The sequence below is a fragment of the Montipora foliosa genome, unplaced genomic scaffold (assembly GCF_036669935.1).
Source record: "Montipora foliosa isolate CH-2021 unplaced genomic scaffold, ASM3666993v2 scaffold_452, whole genome shotgun sequence".
Lineage (NCBI taxonomy): Eukaryota > Metazoa > Cnidaria > Anthozoa > Scleractinia > Acroporidae > Montipora > Montipora foliosa.
The window spans coordinates 47,073-60,000 of NW_027179759.1; the positions used below are offsets into that span (position 1 = coordinate 47,073).

Consider the following 12,928-nt stretch of genomic DNA (forward strand, 5'->3'; position numbering starts at 1 on the left):
TAGACAATTTAATATCTTCCTAGTTCGTTTACTTTTTTAGTGAACCATTTGACAAAAGGCAACACGAGTACTTGTATTTAGGCTGCATCATTTCTAACTCATTTAGTCTCTTGTGCACTGCGCCAATGAACCAATTGACATTGCTATATTCCTTTGACATACTTCGTATTTTTGGCGGTGATGGCCGCCCATAGAGGAGTACACTACTAAAGGAACTTACCTTCAAACAATGGTTGCGAAAATTTTCACCACAGTTTATTATGGTTGGTGCATCATCGGTGTAAGTTGTTTGATAATAGTCTCGGGCCCAGTTCAGCTATCAAACCTATTAACTTTACATGAAAAACAAATTGAATGTAGTATATAGGTCAATGTGAAATGGCTGAGCCATTCTTCTGGCTGCTATTTCAACTTTCAAGCAGGTTCGATTTAGGTACTGACTTTTTCTTAGATGAGACGTAAATTACTGCGAGCGGGGATTATGAGAGCATACAGTGCACATACATGTATTATATGGCAATTATATATTGTCCTAAGGTCAGCCTAGGTTTTTATTAATTCCCAATCAAAAGTTTGGTATCTGAACTTAATAGTCTTAACTTCTATGTTGCCTTTAACATTGCCAAGTTTACTACTATAAGGGATATTTTGTTTTGCTTTTGGGATTCAAAATGTGCATTCATCCAAAGGAATCATCGTATTGACAAAAACAAAAGCCATGGTATTTGAGGCAACATGAAACCACATCTGGAGGTTACATTTCCAAAGCAGAAAGACAATTTAAAGAGATGTCATAATTGACAGAGGCCTGTTATGTACCTTATATATCATTGCTCCAACCTAAGCAATGTAAATAATTAGGTAAGATTAATTTCGGATTTAAATATAGCTATCAAAATTATGAATATACTGTCACGCAAAGTAATTGTTTTTTAAGTTGAGTAATAATTGTTTGCTGCTAGTTGTATTGTTGCTATTTCTGCATCGGATAAAGCGTCTGTTTCAGCTCCGAATTTGAAGAAAACTGTTGAGTAATTTTATCCTCAAGTATTTATATTACCTACAATCTTTCGTATGTAATATTTGTATGTGGGGTGCATTATGAGAATGAATTATTTTCGGTATTAGTTTCTTGGGAATAATTCATCTTTGAGTTCCACTGCATGGAGGCACCTGTCTAAAGCTTATTAGTATCACCCAACTAGTGGACTAATGCAAATGCTGCATTTTGATTGGCTACTCTACTAGAGGATTATTAGTAATAGTCCTCGAGTAGCGAAAAGCGTGACGCTTTCTTTCGTTTTATTCCCAAATAAATATATTTTCAACTTGCATTTGCTAACTTTATCATTGCCTTTTCTGTCCGACTAGTTGGGTGATACTAAAACAATTAGACCCTTCGCCCTCAAGGGCCACGGATCAATAGCCCATTCGGCTTCGCTTCATGGGTTATTAACCTGTAGCCCTTACGGGCAACGGGTCTAATTGTAAAATAAAACAGCTTCATGAATTTAGTGCAAATAAGTCCATCCAAGTTTCGGAGCAATTTAATTGCCATTTCAATGTGCACTTGTGTTATTAATAGACAAAACTGAGAATGTGACATTTGATTGCATTTGATTAGGTAATTAAACCTGATTTATTTTATTATTGAAATAGTCGTTGCAGTATTCAATCAACACCGTTTCAAGGGTAATGTCATCTTCCATCTAAAGGAAAATGTCAAACAGATTCTTTGATAAAAAAAACATTTGCTTTGAGGAAAAAAAAAATTAAAAAGCATTCACTTCTGGCCTAATTGAACAAAAGTGGTGTAAAATCACAATTTAGTCATTTTGCTTTTAAAAGCAAAACTGATGTGTTGGATCACATCTGTCATCTTGACCAAAACCTATATTTGCTACTCTAAGCAAAAATGGTAATTATTGTTATCACATTTTCTACAGTGAGGAAAAAAAAATTATTTTGATCGCAATACTACCTGAGCAAATAGTTAAACTTCCTAACGTAAAAAAGCATGACAAGCTGGGTATTTGACTGCATTTGGTATAAAAAGCAATTGTGTGAAAAAATTGTATTTTGGTTACATTCATCCCGAGCAAATCTCTACAAAAATACATGCCTGAACACATTTGCTATCCTGAGCAAAACCTTGCGAAACTACACATTTGTTATTCCGAGCAAATCGCTTCAAAAATTCTCCTTTGAACACATTTGCCATTCCGAGAAAACAGGTACAAAAACTAATATTTTCTCGGAAAGTACTTGCAAAATTTTAGTTTTAACATCATGTTTACTACCCCTCCAAATGTCAATAAAAATACCATGTTATCCCTACTTTTACTCACAACAGCAAATTGAAGACAAGTGTGGCTTTTACGAGCATTGCGTTGGGTAGAAAAACTGTGGCAAATGTGATATTTGCTTTTCAGAAAAATTAAGCAAACGTTTACAAACGTAGCTGCATGCATTTGCCATGCATTATTTTTCTCCACATTTGCTATATCTGTTTTCGTTCAGTGGGATACTAGTATACTGTAACCATACTTGAGAGAAAACTAGAGCAGATTTGTCACGTTACGAATGGCAATTTGCAATCTAGAAAATTACTAAATTCTAGAAAACGATAGCTCATCGGAGGCTTGTGTTAACGCTTGATAAAACCTGACCGCATTATAAGGTGTGTCAGACCAAGGTAATTACTCCACAGTTCTTACTGTTGTTTTACGTTCTTTTAGATTGCTTTAGTTGTCAGAGTTTTCAAGTTCCTTTTTCGCCTCTAAAGCCTTCATGTTTTCCTTCTCCAGCTTTTCTTGAGCTTCTTTTAAATCCTTTCCAAAGGTGGCGGCCAGCTCACGAACGTTCTTTCTGGCCTCTTCGATGGTTGGGTTGTCCTCCAAGTAGTTGTACAGATCTTGTCTGGTCTCCTTGATTTGGAGCATGTACACACCACACACGTCATCCAGAGCAACCCACTTGGAATAGTATCGCAGGGCCTTTCCCTTGAAGGCATTAGAAGTCCACACTTTTATGCGCTTTTCTTCGGGCATCTTCATTGCTCTCTCAACTTGATTCTGCATTTCTCCTGTCGCCAACGATTCACAGTGCACTTGCATCTGCTGCCAGAATATGGCTGCTTTCATCATGATAGCAGAAAGAGATTTGAGTGCGCCGATGGAGCTGTGCAAGGCTTTAATGGCTGCTTCTGCCAACTCGCCGTCGTCCTGGCAGTTCTTGATTTTCTCTGCGAATTCTAAGCATTGTAGAAGAGCCTCTTGGCGAAGATCTCGCTGCTTCTGCATTTCCTCCATTTGCTTCTTCTTTTCTTCGTTTGCCATCTTCATGGCTTCTTTATGCCCCGACTTGTCACCAATGCTCGTTATCTTTTCGACTGCCTTGTCGATCTCAAGTGTTGCTACCGATTGAACAGCACTTACGATGCCTGTTAACGCACCCGTTATTGTGTTTAATAGGCTGTCCTGTGCGTCGATCGCCTTGTTTTCTCTCTTCTGAGCCTCGTCATAGAATGCCTTTGCTCGTTGTTCCGCTTCAGTTGCATGCTTTTGCTGCATCACTGCTTTCTGTTTCTTGAGTTCAAATTCTTTTCTCTCTTCCTCCAGAGCTTTCTTTCGTTCTTCCTCAGAACCTTTCGCTCTCTGTGTGTCTTCTAAAGCATCTATTACATCCTTTGTTGCCTTCTCAAAATCGTTGTGCAGCTCATCTGCAGCCGCAGCCATATCTTTGGCAATGCTGGTAAGTTGTGAGAGTGTTTCGAGCGCCATCTCCTCTAGTCCATCTAGCAAGTATTCATAGGTTCCCTTAAGTTCTTCGAGTACGCTCTGTGATGCACCTTTAAATTTGTGTACGGTGACGGCTGATTTGTCGGCCAGTTTCGTTATCTTGTAGCCAACCCGCTGTACTTTAATCTGTACCTCAGTGTGTCCTGCTACACCATTGTACGCGACACGAATAAAGTTACCGAGTTTCCCCAAGTCTTCTACCAGGCTTTGGAGATCCAGCGAGCCAAGAAGATGGCCTTTAGCGGTCTGCACCAGTTTGCTTCCAGCGTTTGGTATGGACACAAGGTTGAATTGCTCTCCATCGATGACTATGTCTGTCCCAGCCATTTTTGTTGGTTTCTTAAGGCTTCAGTTAAGCACAAGAGGAGCTTAGTTTGGAACGGTGTAATTGAGTGCCGAGGGATAAAGCGCGTTAACTTTCATGCGCCCAGTTAAATGTTCTGTTCTAGGAAAAAGCATAGTTGGGACTTGTTACCACACAAATCTGACCAATGGTGGCGTTTTCTTACCATATTTGGTTGTGGAGTGATTTACAGCTGTTTGTAAATAAAGCACTTTTCATTTTCTTGGAAAGCAGGTCGGAATTTTCATCTGCGTATTCGGGTAGAAAGGGATCTATGCATGTTTACATTTCAGTTTCTGTGGCAATTAAAAAGCGTCTCTAAACGCAAGACCACGCACGGAAAAAAACGTCCTTTAATTTTGTTACCTTGTTTGGTTGAAAGGTGTCACGCAGTTAGTACATCTTATATGTCACCTGCGGGTCTTTACTTGGAAACTGCGAAAATGAATGAATTGCATTCTTTACGTGTTGACAGATAAGACGTCATGTCAGATTGAACTTGCCTCTCAGTAACCTCTGCCGACAAACGAAAACGGAAGACTCGCAGCCATAGCGGCTTTTGTAGTTTTTGTTCCCTCTGTCGTTACATGATTTTAACGTATCCCTTTGAACTAGCTTGAGCAACATGGCGTTAATTTCATTGAGTTCTAAGTGTTTTAACGCCGTGGAAACAGCTCTGGAGGCTATTAAAAGCGGCGATGCTAAACGCTCGGAGGTCGTTCTGCGGTCCGTGCAGAAAGATGGGCAAATGTTGAAACAAAAAGCTGCTATCCTTATTGGTCAGCTGAGCACGACAGAGGAAGATCATAAGCGTAAGGTAGAGAATCTCACTCGGCAAATGAACGACCTTTTCGCTGAAGAGACGCAGCTTTCAAACAAAAAGCAAACATTGCAGAATAAGAATTCCTCGTTGAACGACGAGAGGCAGCGATATCAACGAAGTAAAGAAGAGGCCTCAAGGAGATACCAAGAGGCGGAGAGAGCGAAGCGAGATGCAGAAAGGGAATATGAGGAAATGAAGCCTTTTTTCTGGATACCTATTGTTGGCTTGCTTCTTGCTCTACTTGAGGACAGCTCAAAAAAGGCGTCTGAAGCTTACAGAGAAATGCAACGCCACGAAAGGGATGTCGATCAAGCAGAAAGTGATCTCAAATGGGTGAACTCTCAGATTTCTGAGGTGAGCTCATATCTTTCATTTTTAGGGGAAGGGTTTTATTACTAAGGAGATCGATCGGCTGTTTTTGAGTTTTTGAGAATTGATTCCCCTACGGTATTTCCCGAGTGCAGAGCGCATACAAGGTAACTGTTGATCAATTTAAAGGATTCATTCTAATATTTGGCGACTGTTTCGAATGAGCGTGCGTATTGTTGATTTTAATGCTGCCTGAGCTGTCAGAGTCGTCTCAGTTAAATGCCCTTTTGCGAGAATTATTAGAATTAGAAAATGTTGTTTAACTCAGCATGTGACATGAAAACTCCAAAACCCACAACACGGGAAAGCTACAACTCCTTTAAGACATTGCATTTTTTTAAAGTCGTTGAGTCAACTACTTCTTCGGTAATACAGAAGTGAACAAACAGTTCATAGCCATGTTTGCCATTGGTTTCATTTCTGTTTCTACTTTTCGCGTTGAGTTTTATTTAATTTAACAACATGATACGGTGATTCAATTCGGTTAACTACCGTAACCACGAATTACAACGGAATTCCAGTCACAAATGGAGAGCGTTAAATCTGACGTTCCTTTAGTTAGTTGCCTCGACGTGCTTTTATATGGTGAAATCGTCTTAAGTTTAAGAACGAGCAAATTGAAGTGACGTTATCCCAACGAACTAAATTACAGCCCGAGTAAGGGTCAGGGGCGCCCAAATAAGAGCTATAGACGTTAGGCTTTCTAAAACCCTGCGAACTCTGACCAGTACGATTGAGTTTACATGAGCTCGGTCTGAAAGTATACAGGGATTACATTCCGGACCGTCACGAGACTTGCGTGCGGGCTCTTTGGACTCTTTCTTGTTATCCGCCATCTTATAATGGTGCAACAGCACTCTTGCGCATGCGGCAAATTGAGTGCCCATGCTCCGCTTCGAACACAAACCGATTCCAGTTTTTGAGATTTTTGAGTCAGCTGTTGAGTTGATTCGGCTGTAAAGGAAAAGGTGTTTCGTTAATTTCTGCGATCAAGATCTCAGGCTCAACATGGACTCCACACAAAAACTAAACAGTAATTCAAATGTTTCCGATAAGAAAGTCGTAAAGAGGTAAGCTTATTTTAGGCATCCAATATTTATTTGTTTATGCCCTTTCCATGAAAGAATTATCTTGGCTGCCAAACCATGTTTGCTCGTGTTTCGCTCACAACGTTTAAAATCTTGAAGTTGTGAATTTTAAACTAACAACATTCTTCGTTTATTACGTTTCGCTTAAGCGCAATTCCACTAAAAACGCTGGGGGTTTTCCTGAAGGAGGGTCGTCCAATCCCAATCCCAATCCCATTTCCCTACGTGCAATTTTGGCAACAGAAGTCCGAGTTATTAAATTCCCAGTCAATAAGAAAATGTTATTTATCGGTAGAATAAACAGTCTTAAGCCGCAGTTTAAGCGCACCGTGTGTTAGAAGCGGTTAATAGGCTGCCTCTTACCACTGAGTTAAGCCTGATACTGCAGGTCGAGGACATAGGACGTCGGACCACATTGGTTCAGTAATTTCTGTGTTTAAATGACATCAGCGAGGAAACAAAATTCGCCTGCTTGCTCCTCTCCTGTGATTGTCCTTCGAGGGTTTTTCTCCAAGTACTCCATTTTTTCTCCATCATTAAAACTAACAGTTAAGCTGGGCTCGGTAATTAATTCTTGAATAACTATCGAGGTAATGCGCACGATCGCTAAGAATATGGTGAAAGCTTTGTTTAAACTACTTGAAGAAACAAGCAGAGTTACCTTGGTTTTTTTCAGGTAGTTTAAAGCAATTTTTCACCTCATTTCTTTGAGATTTATGCTGCCAACACTGGTCCATACGTTCGAGATTATATCACTAAGAATATGTTTAGCTCACCACTACATCCCCGATTATGAAAAAACTAGGCCATCTTTGTTTTTCCAAGAATCTTTAGTGACATTTGTGAAAACATGCAAGTGTCATGTCTGTTGTTTCTTAAACATGGCATTTATTCTTGTTCCAGTGCTGAAGCCTAAAACTCTTCCTGCTGTTTGTGCCTATCTGGTCAAACCATGCATAGCAAGCAACATTCCACCTTGCTTTCGGAGATGGGTGGGTGCTACAAGCACTACGCCTCTCTGCAATCCTAAAAGATACTCATCTCTCTTGTATGGTACAGGGCTTGACTTCCATCATTGTATGTGGTGGTATAGAGCTAACTGAAATTATCAAACCAGCTTTTCAAAATTATCTAGAATGAGAGAATTGTTCACTTGCCACACCCTTCTTGTTCAATGTTTGATGGAAAAAAGCACAAAGAAAACATAATTTCGTTTTTTTTAATTCAAGTAAACTGTGACAGTACATCTTACATTCAAATAAATTATGTTTTTCGAGTCTTTCTCTTGCTAAGCGTGGGTTTCGGTATTAACTTCTGAGAATACTTCCACCTGTAATAGTGGTAGTAATGAATATATGGTACCTACAATAATAAAATTAGAGAGTTATTTAAGTTACTGTATATTTTGTTTTGTGGTAACACATACCATAGTCGTTGTTGTGATTGTTGTCGTTGCTGAGGATAAACCGGATAGACTCATCTGCGCAGGCTGTTATCTTGAGTCCATTGTGGGTCTATTATTGGGTAATCAGTTGGATCAGTTGTACAGATTGAATAAAATCTTAGAGTATGAAGCAGACAATGCTTCTAATCTTGCTGGACGTATGATTACGTTCCTCTATAAGTGTCTTTACACTTGGCGCAAAATTTAAGCTGGCTTTTTGCTGGGGTGAGGCAAGTAAAAGTGAAATGAGTATTTTCCAAGCACATGCAGGTGAATGTCTCCACACCCCCTAAACAGGGTAACGGAGGAAGCAGCTAAAAAAATCTCCACTCACCAACTAGGAAAAAAATGTGGTGTACCAGCTACAGGAAAAATGCCGAAAACATATTTTAAACGATACACTACTACCAAACGCCACGGGAAAGGATAACGTCAAGTTCCATTGGAGTCAAGTTTATATTTAGTTTCAAAGCTATTTTACAATATTTCTTAAAATAAAAACATATTGTCTCTATTTTATAGCCTTGCTCTTGCAAAAGTAACCAGTGTTTAGAATATGGGAATGGAAGACAGGAAAATGACTTATCCTTGCCGAATGAGAGGGAAGCGGGGGTGAACAGAACTTATTTCTAGCTTTTAAATGATTCCAATGAAGAAAGCAGACGCAGTTGTCTCTTTCAGCAGAAGTAACACGAACCATCTTTGCAGTAAGGATTATCATTCTGCCTTTGGAAAGATATTTACCCAGCATTTTCCTTCTCAGAGCACAGTTTCCCCCCCAGAAGTTTACCTACACAGAGATCATTGCCACTAATAACAATACGAACTTTATGCTTTTGCTATATAGTATTTCGCATCTGAACTGGCGGGTGGCGCGCCTCATACAGTTCGATGTAACTTGAAAAGTAGGTCTTGCCATGCAGTTAACTTTGTTATAGTATACTATTCTTTAGTGAACAGTACATGAGCTGTACACGTTCATATAGAATAGCAGAGTGAAGACAGTGAATGCAAGGAGAGGTTTACTGTAAAACTATTATTGACAGAATGAATATTGATGGCTACATTGTCACACAAGCGGAAATTATGGTTATATTTATTATGACAGAAACATATCAAACATGAAATTTTGATTTAATGTGAGAATCTTGATTAATTGATGGACGGTGTTACATTCGGATAAAGGAAGTAAAAATCAAAAAATTATAAAAACAGCTGTTTTTGATGTGACATTTACAGTCTCCCTTATTCGATATACATGATATTTACAGTCTCCTTTATTCGATTTGCATGATACTTACAGGCCTACTTATTCGATTTATATTATTGATATTGACAGGCTCTGTCATTCGATTTACATGATATTTACAGGCCCCCTTATTCGATTTACATGGTATTTAGGAAGGATAACGTTTTTGCAAACGTTGGCCGTGTAGCACTTATATTCAGAGGCACCCAACGAATCTGTTCCTCACATTATCTGTTCCGCAGAGGAATCTTGCTGGCTGGCAAAAATACAGATGTTTCGATGAGCTGGCTGGGAAATTTTGTTATTGATAGAGGTTTTGCCTGGGAATTACTGACAGAGAAAAACTCTGACCGGGGCTGGCATTGAACCCACGACCTTCGGGTTAGATAACCGCTGCTCTACCGACTGAGCTACAAGGTCAGACGGGAACAGGCCGTGGGAACTGAAGATGTTAAAGTCACGGGAATGAACACGTACGAGGTCAAGGAAGGATTACGTTTTTGCAAACGTTCAATTCCCACCCTGGTGACAGTTTTTCTCTGTCCTAATGCGGGCCCATTTCCATTGGTAGGGCTAACGCTTACATGGTTCATATGGGGTAGAAACTTGGCTTTTCACATTACACTCCAATCAGTTAAGTCTGTTACATGGTATTTAGTCTCTCTTATTCGATTTACTTGATATTTGCAGGCCCCCTTATTCCTTTATTCGACTGATTCACATGATTATTACAGGCTCGTTTATTCGATTTACGTCATATTTACAGGTTCCCTTATTGGATTTTCATGGTCTCATGTCCCTGGTTTGAGAAATTTACCTGATATTTGTTTCACCTGAAATATTACATGTTTTTTTTACAGGATTTCTCATAACATGTAAATGGTTAAAAATCATGTAAATTTTCATTTACAGCATCTTCTTGATGATTTACATGTTATTAACATAGTATTTACATACTATGGAAATTTTCAACTTTTCCAGTAATCTCCGCGATATGTCTAAAGTACGAGTTGGCTCGTCGCCAAATAAAGCTCTGACTTGGCCGGCAACATTTTTTAATTGAATTTTTCGCCCGTTAAGGCCTTCTGAACAAACTATTGCGAGGTCATGAAGCACAGGTTACTTTTTTGTTTGTTTTCTTAGATAGAGAGAGACCTGAGAGTGATTTCCCATAACGTAAGTAAACTGAGAAGCGAACGAGAAGCTTGCCACGAGAAGCTTAGTGACATAAAAAACATGGTTTCATTTATCATGCAAGCTGTTTCATTCTGGGATGAAGTCGTCATGGTGACGGAGACAGCTACAGTGAAAACTGAAAATCTCCAAAGGATAGTGAATCTGGCTGGCAAGAAAACTGACCCTGTAAGGATCCTGAAGAGCTCTGGCACCCACACTATGATGGCGTCCTTTAAAGATCGCTGGATGGAAGTGGCAGAGATGATCAGTTCTGATCGAAACAATGTGATTTTTGACAAGGTAGTGCTTTTTAAATTAATGCTCAAGCTTACTGCCTTTTGCTGCCATACATAGAAATAATTTGAGGGCAAAATATTTATATATTTCGAAATAACTGAGACTGGACAGGCACCTGCAACAGTTTTAAGTCATAATTTAATACAAGCACCATATAAAGCACCGCATCCTACAGTAGGTGGAATCTTTTCAGTTAAACGTTGCATCTGGTGCTAAATTTTGTTCGAGGAAAATTTGCCACTTTGTCAGGGCTCATCGAATTTGGGCTTCTCGGAATTCTTTCTTTCCTTTTTTTCTTTGTTCTTGATTAAAAGAAATTACATTTATTTGCTGTATATTTGAGATAATTCCTGCACTGTTTTTTTCTTGTTGTTCCTTATAGTGCAATTGACTGTCATTTCGTTTTGGTTAATTTTAATGCTTTCTGGAGATTTGATTGGATTGTAAAAGACCGAGAAGGTGCGTCACAATGTTCGCGCTACGTTACATTGTCAACACTGTATGTGTTTTAGAACCTCAAAGAACACACGTCTGTGGCCGTGCCATCAACTTTCCCGCCATTCTGATGCATTGTCGTAGTGCTCTCAAAGCTGGCTAAGCTGAAAGCAACTGGCAATGTTTACGTTGATGGTCGTGCTGGTGTAAATAAGTCCACCATAATTAATTTCGTTTTGGCTTTCTTAACTAAACGTTAAAGCCGAAAGCCGCAAAAGCTGTTTCAGAGTGACCAGTTAAGGCCTTCCATTGTTAGAATGTTTTAGCCATTTGTTTGGGCTTCTTTGGGTAACTTCATTCAAATTATGTTTGACAACGATGATGTAATTTACGATACGCGATCAAGCTTGTCACAATTCAAACTCCGCATATACTTCTTTCCTCAACAGGAAATACTGTGCCTTATGTAATCCCCAAGCTTTTGTAATACTTCTACCACCTTACCCTACTCAAGAACGTGTGTGCACGAGGACGCTTTGATGACAGGGGAACGAGGAGCAAAAATCAGTAAAAAGGATTCCTACACCATCTTCTGCCACCTTAGAATTTTTGAGAACTGAAATATAATGCTAATTAAAATTGAATACAAGTACAATTTTTAGATAATTAGGATTTTCAGTTATAATTCCCAAATTTTTGACAAAAGGATACATGTGTATGGAAACCTCATTATAGTACCCAGTCCCTGGTGAGCCGTTTTCTGGGCTTAGTTGTTCCTACAAGACGATCTGAAAAAGATCCTTTTATTTTTTTTATTACTTGGTTTTATTTCAAGTTATGACTTGGCTAAGACGTTTATCTCTGATTGTTAAGCTTAAGATTAGCGCAAGTTTAAGTTTAGCGCAATTTTGATTGCTCAGTAAACTAAAGAAGGATAAAGTTCAACATATAATATTTGAGGTCAATCGCTACGTATTTCATGGCTAGACATGCTAGAAGTAAAGCCAAACCTTTTTTTGTTAGCTGCAGATATTTTATTTGTGAAGGGAAGGAACTTCATAAAATTTTAGATCGATAGTTTAACGTGGAATGCACTGTATGTATGGTATAGCAAATAACAATAGATGTATCTTGTGATCCTGTTCGTTTATGAACAGCACCTCCATAGTACAGCTATTGGTGGTATTTTGGAAAAATCGGTACCTTTTATTTGTGACATGTCTTAGCTTAGTCTCATTAGTGATGTAAATCGGTTTTAAGGAGAATTCCTTTTATGATCTCGTTCTCGATAAATAACAGGTTAATTCTGATACGTTTGTGCTTACTCGAAAATGCTAACCAACACGTAGGAAAGAAAAAAACGGGAAGAACAAAAAAAATCGGGTTATTTCTGCTGTTCGCCGTAAACGAGAGTTTACATTTGTTACATTAAAGTAACGTTTTCCCAGAAATTGGGAAATTCTTCGAAGTCCTTTGGTATATCGACATCCGGTCCAATTGATTTTTGCTACGTTCAAGTAAATTGCAAAATCGAAAGTGACATGGCCGGAATTCAGCGGGCGCCGTGATTAAGTTACCGCGGCATGTTTACTCGCCAAACAGTGAAGCATCTGTGTCAAATGATGGCAAGATACCGGGTTTTTGTAAGTTTCTTTTTCTGTCAAGTGTTATAAAGTTTGACAATGAAATGAGCGAAGTCAAAACAAAGATCACAATCGCCCAACTCTTGTTTATGCAAAGTCAAAATTTACTCTCCAAGACGCGTACGACGTTATTTATCACCAGGTAATTCCATCATTTTGGAAATAGCAGCGACTTTATTATTCATCTGCGTCACAAGTTTTCACTGATTTTGGGCCTCATTTTGTTGAAACTCAAGCACGCTTCCAACAGGCCTGTGAACC

The 12,928-nt window shown here is 39.0% G+C and overlaps 2 protein-coding genes across 2 annotated transcripts; one reads left to right on the forward strand and one right to left on the reverse strand.

Moving 5' to 3' along the window:
• Positions 1 to 1,529: 1,529 nt before the first annotated feature.
• LOC137989315 (tropomyosin beta chain-like) lies at positions 1,530 to 4,241 on the reverse strand. Its single transcript, XM_068835140.1, has one exon. It carries the CDS (start codon positions 4,125 to 4,127, stop codon positions 2,745 to 2,747), a length of 1,383 nt encoding a protein of 460 aa, XP_068691241.1. The 5' UTR covers positions 4,128 to 4,241; the 3' UTR covers positions 1,530 to 2,744.
• A 165-nt stretch (positions 4,242 to 4,406) lies between these two features.
• Positions 4,407 to 12,522, forward strand: LOC137989316 (tropomyosin-like). The gene is made up of 3 exons (XM_068835141.1): positions 4,407 to 5,320; positions 10,260 to 10,592; positions 11,474 to 12,522. Exons 1-3 carry the CDS (start codon positions 4,769 to 4,771, stop codon positions 11,492 to 11,494), a joined length of 906 nt encoding a protein of 301 aa, XP_068691242.1. The 5' UTR covers positions 4,407 to 4,768; the 3' UTR covers positions 11,495 to 12,522.
• The last annotated feature ends 406 nt before the right edge of the window (positions 12,523 to 12,928 follow it).